A 20,745-nucleotide genomic window follows, 5' to 3' on the forward strand; every position below is an offset into this window, starting at 1 on the left:
AATTCTGCTAGGAAAAGAAACAGACACATTTATCGCATTTCCAACAGAATTGTTGCATTTGATTGGTTAAAATTGGGTCACGTGGTGACTTCCAATGAGACTGTGTACATTCACCCCTTATGAATTTTAATGGTCCTCTATGATTCAATAGAAGGTCAGCAGCATTCTAATAATAATAGCGAGATGAACCACATCAAACAGATGCCCCTGACTGCAGGCTTTTATTTCTTCAGAATTACAGTAAGGATCAAAAGGAAGAAAAAAAGCACAAACACCAACTTAGAATTGTGTCATTTTATTGAATAAAATTAGATAAAAAATTAATCATCGGTTTAAAAAACCGTTCGCAAACATCACTCTCACCATAAATCTTACCAGCTTGGTAAAACCAGACATCAAATTAAACATGCATATATCGCAGGCTCTCAACAAGTTTTGTGGGCTATTTAGTATAGAAACATAACTTTCTCTTAAAGCGGAGTGTTCCAGTGGCATTATTGTATCTCTAATGAAGAAGAGTTCTAATTTTTTTTGGGTTATATATAAAAGATATACATAAAGTATTCATTATACATTTCCTTTTTCCATTGACAATTGCTCCACTACAGAGAGTCAATCTCAGTCCCTGTTGATTATAAAACACAAAGCTTATGCATTGTTACTGGTCATGACAGCTGTTGTGGCAATATAATTCTGCAACATAACTGGGAACCATTTCAAAACATTTTGAACCACCTAAAATGCCTACAGCCTATAACTGCATTATCATTATTTTTGTTTTGTTTTTCTTGATCATCAAAGTTGTGTCACAGAGTTTTCCTATAGTAAAATCTTTCTGTCCACGCCAGTCCACAAACTTCCCCCCACCCTCGATCATTAAAATCATCTGCGTTGCCCAAGACGATAACTAAGACTACCTGTCCATGCAAGTTTTCAAATATTTTTTCTTTTTTTCCCTGATCATTAAAATCAATCTTTGAGTTGCCCTAGATGTTAACTAAGACCTACCTGTCTATGCCAGTTTGAAAATATTTTTGTTTTTCCCTGATCATTAAAATCAATCTCCGAGTTTCCCCAGACTCCACCAGCATTGTCGAGAGCCTGTGATCTTATTAGCACTAACATACAGACAGTGATTACTAGTACTTTACTCCCTGGATATAAAAATAACTTTATTTACACCAATATTCACATCAAGATTCCCACAGCTGTACACACACCGACCAGTTATCCCGCTAAGGCCGGCATTACCTACACACCCAATGTCCTGAAGAAAAAAATATTTTCAAAATCACATTTCAGTTCTTATCCCACAGAGTATACAGTTATTTATACACAATATATACAAAATCTAATAAGCGCACTATTTTATAAGATAATATGAAAGAGCTAATTTCTATTGCAGGATTTCAGCTTAAAATAGTCTATTATCACATACAGAGCTAAAGGCATCGATAAAATGGAATTGCCATTGTCTGTTTTCAAATGTCTATGGTGTGAGCTTGAATGAATGTTTTTTCTTCAAGACAATGGGAAAAGATATCACATAGCTACACAAAATAATCAGCCATTTTATGATTATAAACATCTTTCACTCATCACATACATATCGACTCAGAACATCAGTCAAAACACCATACACTAGTAGTCACACGATTTGGTCAATAACAAATATACAAATAAAACGATTCTATAAATAACTTAACATGATATGATTAAATACTACCAAACTGTCTTCAGAAGTGAGAATCTCTATATCTACATATATTTATATCAGTCATAAATTCACTTTAAAGGATTCACCTCTGTTCTGGACTTCTGATATTTATCAAATTAATATTTACATACCTGGTATGGTAACCATATTCTCACTTCAATGTGGTTATGAATTTCTGCTGTTCTGACAAGTACACAAACTATCATGTATTAGTGATTTTTGTATTGTATGCCAATTAAAATCCATATACAATGTAGGTACATGTATCTGATTTTTTTTTTTTTTGCAGGGGTTTTGGTGTGGTATTGAATTTTTGTCTAATAACGACTGTTGTATTGCTGGGCACTGTAGAACATATTCATATGTCTGTAAATACTCATGATCTTTTTTGCCCTGAAAACTGCCCACTCCCAAGATCCCCCCCCCCCCCCCCCCCCAACATCCATGCTAGCAGTTTTTATTCTTCAAGCATTCCCACTACCAGCAAATATACATGTTTGTTTGTTTTGTTTGCTGGGTTTATCACTATCACCGCGTTAAAACAGCCAGGGTTATTTTGATGCAGGGTCGCAGGGTCTCCTTGAAGTAGTTGGTGACTACCTCATTGAACAACATACAGGAGGCCTGTCCCATGCCATCCAAAGCAATTCGGATAAAGTTTCTTATCCAAGGACACAACTACAACAGCACAGACCGTCCTATTTCTCAGCTTCCTGAGACCCAGAAACAAACATTACCACGAAGTGTCGAACCACACACCTCAATCACAGGTTTGTGAATTACCATACCAAAACATCTTAAGGCCATGGAGATGCCAGGGAGAGCAAAGGAAGGTTTCTCTTTGCTCTATTAAACGTCATAACATCACAATCAGACTACATGATCTAGAACATAGTATTACACATCTATTTTTCGTATCCATACACTCAAACAGCCCACTATACACATGATGATATACATTGGTATGATTGTGACTATAAATAAATACAAAACGTAAAATGACATTGATATGATAATGTATCTGAGTAACAATGAGTCTGAACACAGGGACTTGTTACAAACTCTCAACCCACAGACCATACATATGTGTTATACACATTATACATAATATGTATGGATAGTTGGCTAGGAATTTATGTCAAGTCCCTGTGAACTTACAATATATATTGGCCATGGTTGTGCATATTAGGTTAAATACCATATTTACCTCCCGCACATGAAAATAGAAAACCGACTTCAGACAAACCCCAGTCAGACAAATTCTAATTTAGACGTACCCCGTCAGACAAATCCTATTTTAGACATACCCAGTCAGACAAATCCTATTTTAGACAAACTCCAGTCAGACAAATCCTATTTTAGACAAACTCCAGTCAGACAAATCCTATTTTAGACAAACTCCAGTCAGACAAATCCTATTTTAGACATACTCCAGTCAGACAAATCCTATTTTAGACATACCCAGTCAGACAAATCCTATTTTAGACATACTCCAGTCAGACAAATCCTATTTTAGACATACCCAGTCAGACAAATCCTATTTTAGATATACTCCAGTCAGACAAATCCTATTTTAGACATACCCAGTCAGACAAATCCTAATTTAGATGTACCCAGTCAGACAAATCCTATTTTAGATATACTCCAGTCAGACAAATCCTATTTTAGACATACCCAGTCAGACAAATCCTATTTTAGATATACTCCAGTCAGACAAATCCTATTTTAGACGTACCCAGTCAGACAAATCCTATTTTAGACTATACTCCAGTCAGACAAATCCTATTTTAGACATACCCAGTCAGACAAATCCTATTTTAGATATACTCCAGTCAGACAAATCCTATTTTAGACATACTCCAGTCAGACAAATCCTATTTTAGACATACCCAGTCAGACAAATCCTATTTTAGATGTACCCAGTCAGACAAATCCTATTTTAGATATACTCCAGTCAGACAAATCCTATTTTTGACATACCCAGTCAGACAAATCCTATTTTAGATATACTCCAGTCAGACAAATCCTATTTTAGACATACCCAGTCAGACAAATCCTATTTTAGACATACCCAGTCAGACAAATCCTATTTTAGATATACTCCAGTCAGACAAATCCTATTTTAGACATACCCAGTCAGACAAATCCTATTTTAGATATACTCCAGTCAGACAAATCCTATTTTTGACATACCCAGTCAGACAAATCCTATTTTAGACAAACCCCAGTCAGACAAATAATATTTTTGACATACCCAGTCAGACAAATCCTATTTTAGACAAACCCCAGTCAGACAAATAATATTTTTGACAAACCCGAGTCAGAAAAATCATATTTTCACTCGGGGGGCTAAGATCCCATACTTAGGTTCTTCACACAATTTGAGGATGTCTACTGATGTAATTAATCCTATAAACCTTCAACAGACCTAATCATTCTACTGATCAGCAACGATTTCAAAATTTTCAGTAATAACTACAAATACATTACCAGCTATACTACTTGGCTATTCAAATATAAAACTTATGTGCATAGTCAATTATGGCCAACGTGGTTTGTTCAATATCCCATGTACTGGTACCAAACCAAACCCTAGTGCTGAATAAACTACCTTCACTACTTTCCAAGTTAAATACAAACATACAACAATAAAAAACTTGAATATTTGTGCCCAGAAAAAAAGCAAACAAAAAACACCTTTCTTCCATACTTCCCATAAATGTGTGATATACAATATATATCGATACATATGATAAAGCTGTATATATGATTAGTAAATTTAGCCAATCCCTTTTAATCAATTCCAAATAAATAGTCCCATAATGGTTACATATTTTCGTTTACCCATAATTTAAATGATTCTATCTATTTTGTTTTATTTACAAACATATACAGCTCCTTGCATTTGTGTTCAAGTCACACACTTGACACCTTAGACTGTTTTGCCAGTTTGATGAAATCTATCTCTGCAAACATTTAGATAGATAGACAAATTTGGCTAATTTTCCTGGTTTCTTACACCTTCAAGCATCTGCTAGCTAATGATATATTATAAATACTGTATTATAGTAATAGGCCAACCATATTTGAGAAAGAAACATTTTAATACTGATAATGACCGCTACTCAAGAATATATTTTTGGATTACCTCCCTTCGCGGCATAAACGCACATATTTTGATATCTTCTGTATCATTCGATAATTCACAAAGTGGACAATGGTGTAGAAATATTTAAATATCTAATGGATTTTAATTTCACCAGGAATACATATTTTTGATGTTTTTTTAAGATCAAACATTCCACTTAAAATTGAATAACTGGTAAAAATGTTTTTTTGATGTACGTCCGAATTCTTTGATAATTATTGGAAATGCTTGTTGTAGAGTTTTACTACAGGGAAGTTTTCAAGATCAAGGCAGTAAATTATGAAAGGGGAGGTAATTTGAATGTTTTATTTTACCCTCATAGATTTCTTATTGTAATCATTAAATGTGTGAAAACATCAATTGTTGATATTTAAATATTACATGTAAACAAAACCATTCAAAATATTATCACACATAATCCTGTAATACAATCACATGTTTTTTCACAAAAACTGAGTGATGGAACATCAACACAACTAAGAGATGTGTGGAGGGATAAAATTAGTTTTTTCTTAATATAAAATATTTTTTACTGAAAATTTAAATTTTAAGGATGCATTTTATTGGATTTTCACAAACCATGAAATTCTCCCGTAACATTCATGACTCAAAATTATATCTTTGTGTGCTGCAGTAGAATCTAGTGTTATTAAACTTTTACAGTAACTTGTCAGTAAATGCATTTTTCGATAATAAAAAAAAAAAAAAAAAAAAAGACAAAATGTGCATTTCAGTAAATGACCTACCAGGTACACTCATTCTGTATAGAATTTTCACTCCTGCCTAGACTGACAAACTTCTATTATCTATACATCTCTGGTCTCACCAAAAAAGTTTAGTGTGTCGCTTGAAAAATCATTTTAAAATGTACTTATAACGCTACAGTCCTATGGACAAGAACCTAAACCACTAATGTATATTAACTGTCCCCTGACTGTTAGTATGAGGTTTTATGCTGTAACAACATGTACTGATGGTAGATGATTCAAAAGATGTGGAGAACCAACAGATCTAGAACCCTCTGATTGAAAATGGTGACAAGGACAGTCGCTTTGTTAGACAGTCTGTGAGCTTTGTTTAACTTGTAAGCCCAACACAAGTTTTTTTTTTATCACAGCAAAATAATAATAATAATTTGGGATGATCTATACCGCTATAACACAGCAACAAAGCTGTTTGAAGCGGTTCACAAATTATTATCTGTAGTTATAAGGGCCTTTTGCAACAAGCCAGTGTCTTTCTCAACTCCCTAGGGAGCATATATCCAGAGCTGACATTTCGGCACTAACAGCTTATGAACAACATTTCTTGCCCTGCCCTACCACATACTCATTTACAGCTGAGTCGACTGTAACACAACAGAGTAAAGGATACAACACAGCGCCCTAGCTGGGACTCGAACTAGTGACCCTTTGGTCATGTAGCCCTGCGTCCTATCACTAGATCATTGTGCCTCCACATTAAAACATATACACAAAGGGAGATAATTTGGTGTTCTCTATAGACAACATCTCTATCAACAAATAAAATAACATTAACACATGTATACATAAACAAATGACTTTCCCCAAGTCATCAAGTTAATATTCCTGCACCAACTATTATAAATCATATCACAGCCATTTGTAGTTATAAATCAAATGATAATATAAACACCTAGTAGACATCTTTATAGAATAAGTCGTTATTTATTTATATAGACCATTTTTATTGTTTTTGCATTATTTTATTCAATCAACTACAAATGCCTGTGATTATGGCCAGGGATTGCTGTACTGAAATTCACTACTTCTGCTGAGACAAATATACCTACCAACAAATTTATAATACATGAAGATCCACAATAGCATGTTCATCTTAAAAAAAAAAATACCACAATTGACTCATTAAATTAGTTTCTGGTAGTAACTAGCACCATATTTGCCAATTTTTCTTTCTTCACTCTTTAAGAAGCTGTATCGATTCCTAACTTTTAGCCAAATGGCAACTAGTGTTATGCATGCATGAGAACCATATTCCTTTTAATTTAAAGACAATCAGTGCTGGAGTTATACGTTTCACCTAGTAATATTATCAAATTTAGGAAAGATATTGTCTTATTGATCAGATAAAAAGTTATCGTGTGGTATATTGAAACAATGCAGAATTGCTTAGAACAGGATAAATGCGACTTATGAAGAAATTGACATTTAATCCTGTATGTTTATGAACAATAGGATAATATATATGTATAATTGCCAGTAAATGTATCGCATACCGGTACATACGATCTCGATAAGTTAGGTATTTGCATTGCCAGTAGGTAGAATGGTAGCACAAATGAAATAGTCAGTGAAATTAATTATATAATTTTCATCATTATTTGGGAAAATAATATTAGTTAATGCAATGATAGCTAATACAGAAATGTATTAACACATTGAGATTTTGAGAGTCTCTACCAAGGCTTGGTAGACAACTATGTCATACCATCACATACCTTATAAATTTATGAATGAATAACTCTCTCTGGACGATAGAATGTAGCTAGAATAACACTCCAAAAATGCTATAGGCATACACGATATTAAAATTCTAAATTTTCCTTCAAAACTTTCAACTTCAAATAAATTCTTTCAAGATATTGCAACAGCCAAAATAAATACTTGTTATCTATGAGGAATAAAATGTTAAATGATTTCACATGAAGGTTTAAAAATCATAATTTCAACAGATTAAACCGAGTGTCACAAATAGCCAGTTTAGCTTTGTTTAAGTCCTGATCTGAAATCAAACTAATATAAAATTCTGACAGATTAAATCTATGTTATTCACATGAGGATATTTCTGGACGAATTGACCTTAACTTGACCAGAAACTGACCTAAATATTAGATCTGAATTTGACTTTCAGTTTCAGGTCAATTTGAAGGGAAAAAATTTTTACCATGAAGATATGGTAAGCATAATTAATGCTTCTCAAATAAAACACTTTTCTTTCTTGTTTGATCATAGGTTTTTACAATGTATGCATGATGTACAACTGAATAAGTTATGCTACACTTTGATGTGCCCCTACTGGAGGGGCCTACTTGTGCTATACATTATAGCGCCCCCTGGTGAAACGTTCCTGTCCAGCACAGTATTCATTGTATATTAGTTTACACAGGAATAAATGGAAAATAACGACGAGGAATGCAATGGATACCCAGAATATTGTGGGTAGACCCCCAAAGTGATGACCATGCTTGTGGAGGGCTATCACGTGGTGTTCATGGGCCGGTGCTGAAAAACAAAAATGCAACTTAAGTCTGAAGACTAGTTATTTATATCAAGATATCAAAAACATACAAATTTTGTCCCCAGACCAACAATCAACAATTAGGAAATCATTAGTTTGGTTTTGTGTTGTTTAACGTCCTATTAACAGCCAGGGTCATTCAAGGACGTACCAGGTTTTGGAGGTGGAGGAAAGCCGGAGTACCCTGAGAAAAACAACTGCCCCACGTAGGATTCGAACTCGCAACCCAGAGGTGGAGGGCTAGTGATAAAGTGTTAGGACACTTTAACCACTCAGCCACCGCGGCCCTGAGCCAGCAAGAAATCATTATCTTAAGTTAAACTAAAAATAACTGAAATATCATCCTCCTATCATCAACACTTACCCTTAGCATCACCTACAAGTACTAGAAGGATGAAACAGCTGTATGGTGCAGTCTAATTAATTTCATAGGATGACACTGCACCTATTAATTTGTTTTTTGACAAAACTCACTTTCTTGTCACTTGTAAATTGATAACTTTTGTGATGCTTCAAAATTGATTATAGCCCTTTCAAAACTCATTTTCATGTCACTTGTAAATTGATAACTTTTGTGACGTTTAAACATTGATTATAGCCCATATATTGAACATTGAAGAAAAATTACTGTAATTACAAGCCAAAGATGCATCTGAAGTCTTATGCATTGTATCCAATCTAACTGATGGACAGATGGACTGAGTGCAAACATTCAGTCCTGTTCCAGATGTGACTAATTGATAGAGAGATGGACAAAATGACAGATGGACAGACAGACAAACAGACTGAATGCATGCCTTCAGTCCCTTCCAGCAGTACCTGTTGTTGGTGTGACTAATTGATAGAAAGATGGACAAAATGTCAGATGGACAGACAGACAAACAAATGGACTGAGTGCATGCATTCAATCCCTTCCAGAGGTACCTGTTATTAATCTGGCAAATGGATAGACTGATAGACAAAAGGACAAATAGACAGACAGAAGGACAAAGTGCAAGCCTTTAGTCCTTTTTTGGGAGTAGTACTCGGCGAGGACTAACAAGTGATTTATAATATCTTTACAGGGTATAATGGTCGAGTAAATACCTTCTACAATGTTTTCAACATGGATGGCATGCTTGAGTTCCTCCATGTGGATTTTGTCGGCCGTGATGTACAAGATGGAAGTCAGTGGTTTTGTTTGCTTCACCGGAAACTGCTTCAGCTCCTTACTGAAATAATATTCATCATATGTTTGTGGTTTAGATAAAGTTAAAATCCCTAATGAAATAACAGTTGTCATATGTTTGTGGTTAAGATAAAGCTTAAATCCCTAATGAAATAACAGTTGTCATGTTTGTGGTTTAGATAAAGTTAAAATCCCTAATGAAATAACAGTTGTTATATGTTTGTGGTTTAGATAAATTTAAATCCCTAATGAAATAACAGTTGTTATATGTTTGTGGTTTAGATAAAGTTAAAATCTCTAATGAAATAACAGATATCATATGTTTGTGGTTTAGAAAAAGCTAAAATCCCTAATGAAATAACAGATATCATATGTTTGTGGTTTAGATAAAGTTAAAATCCCTAATGAAATAACAGTTGTCATATGTTTGTGGTTTAGATAAATTTAAATCCCTAATGAAATAACAGTTGTTATATGTTTGTGGTTTAGATAAAGTTAAAATCTCTAATGAAATAACAGATATCATATGTTTGTGGTTTAGAAAAAGCTAAAATCCCCAATGAAATAAAAGTTGTCATGTTTTTTAATTGACAGTGTGCAATCCTGTACATGTGTCAAAGTAATACAAAATTAACAAAAATATTATATAGATTAAGGTGGCACACAGAAAATATCATATAATCTTGTCTGCTATATTTAGAAATGATGACCTTGACCCTTACCTGAGGGCCGCTGGGGCATCTATACATCCAGCGTCGCATGCGTAGTACGGCCGGTCATTACGATCAAGCGCCACATAGATATTGGCCCGGTTATCTTCCCCAACAATAACGGACACATTGACGTGAGTATTATTGCCGTAATTAATTCTGTGGAAAAACAGATCACGGTGCAGGTCCTTAGGCTCCATGGCAAATTCAAGATGGTCATTGGCAAATCGTAGGGCTCCCAGACTCAGAACCATAGCCTGTATCACACCTTCAGCACCTAGAAATAAAGCACATATACCCTATAATATCTATATACTGTAAACATATTCATTTTAGCAAATTAAATTTTTTGCACACAATTGTATCTAAACAGATAAGCACTATTGTAAACTGGTGTATCTACAATACTTGTCATTTAAACAATATGCAGAACTGCAGTTGGCGCAGTCACAGAAAACGTGAGAAGTGCTGAAATAAGATTACCACTAACATTACAGCAGTCATACTGATGTTCAGATAATCATAAAACTATAAGGTAAAGTTTCTGATGTCTGAAAAATTAATTTCTCAAAACATAACGAGGCATGATAAAGGAAAATCTTACATAAGAAAATCAGTGTATCTAACTATTAGACCTTGATATAACAATTATCCAATTTATTCTCCAACATAGGTACATTTCAATAAATGAAAATGTTTCTGGAATGTTGAGGAATATCTTTTAATGCTTATTGACAATTCAAATCTATCTATAATACCTAATTGCCTGTGATCGTGACATTTGATCTAGGAAGGTCAAACACCACAAAAAACATCCTCACTTTATAAGCAACCAGTGAAAAAACTTTTCATTTTTAGTACAGTAAATTTAACAAAAGAAAACTTAAGAGATAACAATTATATCTGTAATTTTATTTACCTGCTTTCACCATGACAGAGCAGCCTTGTTTCTCCAAGGTGATCATCCATGTCGTGGTAACCCTGGCGATGTCATCCTCATCTGACACGTCTACCCACAGTGTGTTGGCATGTCTGTAAGGGGAGATAACCAAATCACGATTAGCGCGAGATGTGTGGCACACATGTCCTTTTTAACATAGGGCCTGTTCTTTTATACAGACAAACCGGTTCGTCAGTTTTTAAATGTAATATTTCATAACAGACGGGCCTGCAAATGTTAATACAGGCCTTTGAAGTCTTCTTCAAGACTCTACTAAAAACAATATAAAATCACCACAAAAACGAAAACGGCCACAGTTACACCTATCAGGCAGTGGAGAATATTTCAGCACACTAACACTCAGATTGGAATGGCCTCTATCCAGGGCTACATAGTGTAAAAGACAAGCATTAAAGTATATTTGTGAACTATTTTAGCATACTATACTTCAAAATTGATGATTCTGCGAAAATGAGGAAGTATTTGTGGGCAGGAGCATATTTTCGAATAAATACGGTAATGTATGGTACTTTTGGAACACCATTCAGGGCTGTTGATGCTGTAACTGTAACCAAGCTATGCATGATAGCAGTTTTGTTGTACAGGATCTTTGCCTGGTTCTTCAATAAGACTCAAGATTTCGCCTGGCATTAACCTGTTCTTTCTGTTATATTTTATCATGTACAAATGTACCAGCTAAATTCAGTAATACTTACCCTGTTTCCCTATACTAGGACGGCTCTTTCCTGTTACTGGATAAGGCCTCACTCCTAGCAGGAATTCATTCATGCGGGTAATTGTGTTATCATATGCAGCAACCAAGACAGCCCTAAATGCAATTTGTTTTTTTTTGTTTTTTTTTTTCATTGTTTGTTTGTTTGTTTGGTTTTTTTTTCATAGTGTTTAGATATATTAGTATGTTTTACTTATTTATTTTAGAGTAGGAGTTTTATTGTTGTATGATGTTAATATCTTAATTGTCTTTGTGTTGTTATTGTTTATAAAATACGGTAATGTATGGTACTTTTTCAGGGCTGCTGACGCATGGAAAAAACTTACAGTGTAGAATGTCCGCCGTAACACCTGTCCGGGTAGTGTAGAGTGCGGTAGATCTCTGTACGCTCCTTCTGCGTAGATGTGACACTGTGAAGTGGTGCGGGTATGTTACTCATCACATAATACATGGTGGAGTTGATCTTGTCCCCATTTAAGGCTCCGCTGGCCTTGGAGTAGCTGATTCCAAACCCGCTCTGCCACAGCTGTAACACAAACAACTACAATTGTACTGTCTGTATGCTACGTAGCAAACTAATTCTAAACGATTACACAAAATAACCTATGGGTATGGATATAGGTACATAAGCACAGCAGACCTGGAGTCTCATTGGCCTGAAGCACTTACATTGAATCAAAACAGATTGCCTATATATATATACATATGTATATCACAAAATAGTAAGTGACAATCCAAGGCGTTACATTTTGCACAACCGGTTTCATGTGTATACATGTATATATTTTAAGATATATTCTGTGTATATATATGCCATTTCATTCATATCTGCCTTAATTGTGATTGCTCTACCTGTAAAAACAGGCATTCTTAGGTAAGTAACAAAACAAAGATTTGTTACTGAAAACATACAGTACTACTACTGTTAATGTACGTATTTTAACACACTCAATATCAAATTTGAACAGATTTTCACAATGATTAATAAGTCCACTAATGAAAATTGCCATGGGAAACAGTATAAGAAACTCCATTCAGCACAATCATAATTTAGCAGAAGGCTTTCAACACAAAGTGTTAAAATAAGACTTCCACTAAAATAAGATATCACCTAAAATAAGATTTTCACTAAAATCATAATTCTGCTAAAATAAGATTTCCACTAAAATAAGATTTTCACTCAAATAATAATTCTGCTAAAAAAGATTTTCACTAAAATCATTTTACCACTAAAATAATATTACCACTAAAATATGCATTCTTTCTCAACAACTTCAGAGCTATCAGTATTTTCAATGAACCAATTCACTATGGTTCAATCTTGCTGTTTTCCAACTCATTAATTGTCCTATTGCCAGAAATATTGCCAAAATTTAAGTAACAACTTCACTGACCTTGTTCCAGACATGGATGTGTTCCTCCCTCAGGACATTGTCATCGATCTTCAACACTTCCAGCATATCCTAATCAAGAAAATTTATATTCCTGAGAAATGTTCGCCGTAGAATAATTTTCGCTCTTTGTGAAAAAGAGCAAAGTGAAGTATATGGTTTGATAAAAATCATTTCCACAGTGATGGGATGAAATTTCTGAGCAAAATTTCTTTTTTTTCCATAACAATATCAGACAGTTGACCTTGTGAATTTGTGTAACTGTGAAACAAGATAAGATCTAATGACTATGGTCCTTATATCGGCTAAAATCTAGAGATTATAACCACATGAAGCCAGTCACAACTACCACAGTAGTTTCAGCATTAAGACAAACTTAAGGGGGATGGAATGACCATTCTATACAAAATCTATCCCAGTACTCTCGTTCTCCTACAAGGCATTTACCACTGCTGGGGAGGAGCCTTATACCCTGACCTGACTTACGACGATAATACTCCAAAAGATTCTGGATACACAATGGCTAAGACTAGATTAAAAATCTGTCCTTATCAAACTATGTGATCATTTGATATACTGTACATTGTTTTGATAAACTAAATTGGACCTATGTTTATGTTATTCTTTTGACAAAGATACCATTTGTGACACAAGACTTTAAAATATTGAAAGTACAGTAAAACCTCGATATAACGCCACCTTCTGTTCTCCGAAATTTTGGCGATATAACGAGTGTGGCGGTATATCGGGTTTGCCATTCATAACCGAGTTTGATGTCCAAAATTTATCGGTGGTGTTCCCATAACAACTGGATTCTTGGGAGATCAAAAACTACTTACGAAAAAAATATCAAAAACATTTTATTAATATCAAAATAATACATGATAATACTGTACACTGTAAATAGATAAATATTAAATTCAATTACTTTACCGAGAATGATTCAATCAGTCAATGTAACCTCGCGATCCTATAGTAGGGAGTGGGGCTATGCAAACCTCGCTGTCGTCATCATCGTCGTCCGAGATCGCGTTTGTGGTCACCGATTTCACGATGTCGCCTTCTTCGACAACTTCACTCGGTGCTAAATGTTTGTCCATATCAATGAATTGTCTAACTGTGAGTCGCAACTCTGGATCTAAGTCCAGTTCGTCATGGACACGCACTAGTAATGCCTGCATGTCTGTGTCGGGGGTTTCCGGTATCGATGATGACGCGTCGTCACGTGGTACGATACCGCTGTGTATCCAGCATCTCGTGATTGTCTCAGGAGTAACAGAGTCCCACAAGATTTTAACAAAGCGTGTAGCGGTATCTAAGAATAGACTTGGGGGCTCCTTTTTATGATGAGCACTGCGATGTCTTTTTCGAGGCGGAGTCCCTTCTGTTTCATCTTGGATTAATTTAGATTTGTAGTAAGTACAAATCACAGAAGTGAGCTTTATTTATGATACCTTACCTGTAAACTTACCTGAGAAAAACCACAAAGGATTAGCCATGGTCGATTGATTTCATGTGTGTACATACACGTGCTCACAGGCGTACAGCTAATTAGCCTACCTGTCAGTCACGTCACAATAACATCTAAACACACACGTCATTCTGGACTAAATTTGGCGATATTAACGAGGTCAAGATAAGGTTAATTTAACTGTTTGTTTCGGAAATATGATGGCGGATGGCGGTAGGCGAGTTTGGCGGTAAAACGGGTGCATTAGCATGGAAGGAAATCCGTTCTGAATAAATTCATGGCGATAAGCGAGTTTGGCGGTATAACGGGTGGCATTATAACGAGGTTTTACTGTACTAAAAATGTCCTACCTTGTCCACTTTTCCCTCCAAGTCCTTGAAGACAGCGACAGGGTCCCTCGTATTCTTGGGCATTGGAGCTGTGTAATGTACCACAGTCACCACATGTAGCAGTTTGGTTCTGTAGGAAAAATTTCATAATGCGATAATTATATAAAACAGTACACGATAATTGATTAATGACCATAACGATTTTTTGGTTTATTGGATTATGAATTTTTGTAAAATCGGTTTTTTCCAGTCAATTTCAAATGTTGATATATTATGTACATCCACAGATCTGTGTTTTACTTTAAAGAAAACTGATGTTCTTCAGTTAACATTTTTTCTCCCCAGTAACATACTCAACCGGCAATAAGCCCCTGCTCAGCAATGATTTCTCTCCCCTTTCTATCAAGTCTTTTTGAACCTGGCCTACATTCGGTCATAACCCCCTCTCTGATATGGAATTTTTTTTTTATATATAAAATATATATATATTAGGCTAGATACAAAGTAGTATTCATTCTTAATTGCAAGAGCCTCTTGAATAAGAACTCAAGAAATTTAATGAAAATGTTCAAATAATTATTTTACACTTACTTTCCTGCCGGGATTTTGATGAACTTTTCTGGTAGTTTAACAGTTGCTACAGTGACGTACGAGATATAGCCATCATCAAGCTGACTGCTGACCTCTCCAGAGGTCAAACTGTACTGGACATCCTCCCCTACATTGTTCTTAGCACTGGAGGACAAAACCATTAACATTATCATCACATACCATTTCTGGTCTAAAGTGGTTTGTATATAAGATTATTTACTCAAGAGGAAATAGTCCTTTCTAAAATATTGCATACACCACTTGGGAACTTATCACCAATTTAATTATAAGGGTATTTTCTTCAAGTATAAGTTTTTCATTTTTATCTCTGTTTCAATTTCAGAGATTATCTTCATTAATCTAGAATACTAATTTTGCAGAATTGGAAATGTTGATGATATTCTGTAATTCAAATTGTGTAAATTTTATTTCTTCCCTGAATACATCTAATCAACAAAACATCTATTGGTGGTACTTTTCAGTGGTTTTCACACAGCCAAGTTTTAAACTTAAGTTTTTTGATAATGACTATAGAAATCAACGGATTGTCTGCCATGTGAACAATGAAGTAATCTACCTTTTCAGGATAGTTTTGGAGCCCTCCCATCCTGAATCTCCAATCTGGTCCAAGTCTACAACCACCTGGTTTTTCTGTAAATCAATTTATTAATGTCTTAGAAAGTACTGATCTTAAAAGAAAATTGTCAACATTTTAGTTCGCAGGTTTTCAATACAACAGCAACAAGAATTACTATTAAACACAAAATTTTAAAAATTCCTGGCACGAAGACAGCAATATCAAGTTATCATTAATATTTTGATTAAATCATGTTTTAATTCTCTAGGCCACATGCTTATTTTGGCAAGCTGGACATTTTACGTATTCAAATATAAAAAAAAAAATCATAAACAATTGGATGAGAAATTGGTGCACCAAAGATATTTCCCCTCAAAAAAGACTTGATGTAACCCTGCTTAAAATCTAGAAAAAGATTCTTTTTTAATAAAGAGGTCAAAGATCAAAATATAGGTCACAGTGATCTACTTCTGGTAAATGTGACAATTCATCATTGAAAGATGGATCCACACACGAACCTTGAAGATCCTATGAAATCATTTAGCTATGTGAAATAGTACAGGATAGAAGTTTCAGAAACAAACTCATTGGAAGTTTTGCCAAGGTCAAAGGTCAAACTTGGGTTAGAGAGTTTTGTTGATACATACACTTGGGTTAGAGAGTTTGATATCTTGTACAAGTACAGATGGCCTTGACCTGTGGGCGTACAACTGTGTTCCAATAGAGACACACGAACCGGTCCATCCAGATTCCTGAGGAAAAGCAGACAAATATTAAATGCAAAATATATTACAGCAATGGTAATTTAATGTTTGTTGATGAATTTAAGATATCTAGGAGCAGATACCAGTGGTATTTGTTGTCAAGAACCGGAATTTTGCACTGGTTATTTTATGCCAGAAATTTCTAAATTATCAAATTCCTCTCAGTTACAAATTAATTTGTGTTGTGATAATGAAATAACAAACCAGCATATACATCCTTACCATTATAATATATCTGAAGTCATACATTTACTAAATACAAGAAAAAAAAATCAACTTAATACTGGAAGCAAAGCTTGGCTTGTTTGATGAAAATATACAACAAGAATGCCCACCCTGCACATGTATAATTAAATGCCAACTACCAAAATTTTAAAATATATAAAATAAAAAAGTAACTAAACTTATAATTACCACATGAATTGTCTGGATCCTGTAAGCAATACCAGACTTGATGTGTAAGGCTGTCACTTCTGAAAATTTCAAATGAAACTGTCAAATAAACCCAGAAATACATTTTTATTATACTTTCAAAAAACTTCAAGTTAAATGTGTTTTCTCGGAGTCATCAAAAAACTTTGAGATATACTGAGTACATGTATTCCAGATAAATGAGTATATTTTATATGGGGCAGCATTGTTGTCGGAACTGAAACTTTATTTTGAGTTAAGCAGGGTATTCAAGTTATCATATTTTGAGATTACAAAGTTCAACATTTTTAATAGATCCTATTGGGTTTTTTGGTTGTTTTTTTTAGTTGTAATAAATTGGTACAAAATAAACAGCCAGTGTTTAGAAGTACCTTTCACAGATGAATGTGTATTTTCCATGAAAGCTGACACAACTGGAAAGAACTTGACTGGGAGTGAGAGAGCCCTATTGAGGCGCACAAACAACCCATTGGAGCTTCCCAATGCTGCCGCCAAGTGGCCATTTCCAACATAGGCCGGATAGTGACGACTTGCTACTGTTGGCCCTCCAGGGCTGTTCACAAAGGCATCAAAACTTTGCGTGGCTTTATGGAAATAACGGACCTTATCTTCTACACAACTGTCCAGTACATCTACAAAAGGAAATAATGATACATTTATAGGAATAACAACTCTGTTGTTTCAATGAAAATTTACCTGGTAATGCAATGATGAATTTTTCTTCTTTTATGTACTGACATGTACACTATAAAAAATATGTAAAACTTTTACATATTTTTTGTAGTGTACATGTCAGTAAAGTCACATCATCTTCAATCTCAAAAGATCTTGAGTTCCCTATTTATGATTTTAAAGAAATGCACTTCAGTGAATAGCAGAAAATAATTTTAAAGATTATTTGACAGGTAATTTATATATACAAAAATCTTATTTGTTTCAATTGTTTTGTCTTCACTATGAATTTGTAACATCATTATAATCATTGTTTCTTGAGTTGCTGTTTCCATCTTAATATGCAAATATCACACTGCTAAACCTAGATCTATAAAATAATATTTAACACTATCAGTGTTTAGGTAGCATGATTTTGTCAACACAACATGCTCATAAAGTGTATCATATTCTATACATTTTGCATGAAGTACAAGGGAGTAGCTATAGGTATATTGTATATATGCTGACTTTATATTTATGGCAAAGACCAGATAAACTTATGTTTCAAGCGTTATATATATATGTTACAAAACAAATCAACACAGATAAAAGATTTTCCCTAGCTCTATTCAAACATCTTACAATACCAATAATACATATAATATTTTATAATCTTATTTTTTTACCAAGATTGATTTGCGTCGTCTGGGTCCGGAAAAAGTAGGGTCCAAGGAAATACAGTAACAACAACAGCAGCAAAATCAACAGGATTAGTTTTCTGGACCTGAAGAAGACAAAAAATTGCAATATATTAGATTAACTTTTAGGGTGATGATCCCTTAACATATGTGTCTGTAGAGAATATAAAATAGAGTTGACTTTGGTTTCCAATCTCATCTGATATATTATATATAAAACAAGACTATATGTACAACATAAGTATATATTCTAAAATATAAATTTGATCCAAGTTTAAAAATCCTTTTTCAATGTAGTTAATATTTTCTTTTCATCCATGAAATCATTTTCTAGTCTTTTTCAGATTCCAAACAAATTCAATACTCGGGTAATTGTGTAATAGGAAGGAGTAATAGAAATTAATCTAATGCGTTGGGGCTCGAACTAGCGACTTCTCGCTCTCAAATCAAACACCCAGCCATGACACTTAAGGTGACCTAGTTGTCCTTTCTTCTTTTACAATTGTTTGGTGTTATTGCATATTTTGAGAGCTCCAGCTAAAGATAAGCATACATTTTGCCAAATAATCCTAGGAAGAAACTTGTTTTGTTCTCTCCCAATGACATCACAAAGATATCTCTTCTTAGTTCTATGGAACTTGTTCCGGATATGAGATTCATCAGTTTTGCATTCTTTTAAACAACTGAAAAGTGTGTTTGCAAGTTTTCAAAACTTGTGGCCTTTGTCAAGCATATAGAGTGCATGCAAATTAAAGGACAAAGCCTTGACAAGTGACGACTTTTCATTATTTGATGAAGGAGTGAAAGTGTAAAGTCAGCTGTCAAGATGTGATTTCATCCCCATAATAATCCAATACTAACAGGCAGTCTGCAGTTGATGAGGGACAGATGATGTTTTATCCATTTTAAATTTGCCCCTCAGTTGATCCCGGAATGGACATTCATTCAATTGTACACAAAATGTCATGTTATATATATTTAATTAGCGTGATATGTTAGTATATAGGTAGCAACTGACATATCCTTACATCATTAACTACAAGATACTTCTAACATTGATCCCAATAGGTAAAGATGACCATGACAACGTCTTGCTGGGTTACTCGCAGATCGGCTTTAATAAAGAATGTTGAATGTTGACTAGTTTTGACATGTGTTGTGTCGTCATCATTGATCCCAATAGTTACCTACAGTGTACATGTATGAATATACAATGTATATCTTATCTAATATTTTCAGTATGCTTTCTTTAAGAATGATATTGTGATGAAGTGTGAGCTTTAGACTACGTATACTCTCCCCATGGGTTTAAGATGCACTGACATTGGATGATGTTTGCTGGTTTAGTTATATCCCTATCCATGACGCTTCCCTCCTCCCCCCTCCTAGGCCTCCCCCCCCCCCCCCCCCGAGTTTTTCTCCAACACTCAAAAAAATATTATAATGTGTTCCCTTATCATAGCGAAATCATAAGTAAAGTTCTACTGAGCTTATATATGTTGATTGTTGACCTTGTAAACGATGTTTGATAAAGGTTATTTTCGTTTCTAAGTCTAATGTCATCTAAATGTTTGTGTCTTATATAATTACATTGTACTAAGAAGCAGAACGAAGGGAGTCAAAATGACACTGATCCATAGCTAGGCGTGCAAAGTTCTTCCAGGTGTGTTCGATAAAAAAAAACTCAAGGAAATACAATATACTATAGAGGCATGGTAATAACACATGCAATAGGTTGAGTTATGCAGGCGAAAAACAAGTAGCTAAATCATTCACCATGACACTGTCTAGGTTCACTGCGCTGCAGCGGTACGTAAACATTTCAATAGATTTTCTGCAGCCATATGAATCGATATGACCACAGCGGTGTCAGTATGTTTACCTGCTCAAAGAATTGATTCTACTGAAAGAATTCTGAATAGATCCCTTCCACCACATCTGGCGAGTTCTAAAAGCTATTGGAAATTTGCAACAAAAAATGCGTCGGACGAAAATTAGACCATTATTCATACTCCACGGCGCGATTGCCACATCTAACCCGCCATGACAGTTTGATTCTGTCCCGCAGACAATAAAAAAATAATTCCTCATTTTCATTTATTTTCAACAGTAAATATTGTATCTTCGTATTAAGTTACAATTT

The 20,745-nt window shown here is 34.5% G+C and overlaps 1 protein-coding gene across 2 annotated transcripts; it reads right to left on the reverse strand.

Moving 5' to 3' along the window:
• Positions 1-279: 279 nt before the first annotated feature.
• Positions 280-20,655, reverse strand: LOC117335569 (uncharacterized protein KIAA2013 homolog). 2 transcript variants are annotated; one of them, XR_004534453.1, is made up of 15 exons: positions 20,485-20,655; positions 18,591-18,688; positions 17,622-17,882; positions 17,233-17,291; positions 16,702-16,806; positions 16,055-16,128; positions 15,478-15,621; positions 14,908-15,016; positions 13,090-13,158; positions 12,022-12,221; positions 10,942-11,054; positions 10,035-10,299; positions 9,231-9,355; positions 3,361-8,128; positions 280-3,146 (listed from the first exon to the last, which is right to left on the reverse strand). XR_004534453.1 is itself a non-coding variant. In XM_033895649.1 (14 exons), exons 1-14 carry the CDS (start codon positions 20,610-20,612, stop codon positions 7,941-7,943), a joined length of 1,938 nt encoding a protein of 645 aa, XP_033751540.1. In that variant the 5' UTR covers positions 20,613-20,655; the 3' UTR covers positions 280-7,940. The 2 variants fall into 2 exon arrangements, 1 of the variants encoding a protein (XP_033751540.1); XM_033895649.1 differs by having other exon boundaries at positions 280-8,128.
• Positions 20,656-20,745: the final 90 nt, after the last annotated feature.

The sequence above is a fragment of the Pecten maximus genome, chromosome 10 (assembly GCF_902652985.1).
Source record: "Pecten maximus chromosome 10, xPecMax1.1, whole genome shotgun sequence".
NCBI lineage: Eukaryota > Metazoa > Mollusca > Bivalvia > Pectinida > Pectinidae > Pecten > Pecten maximus.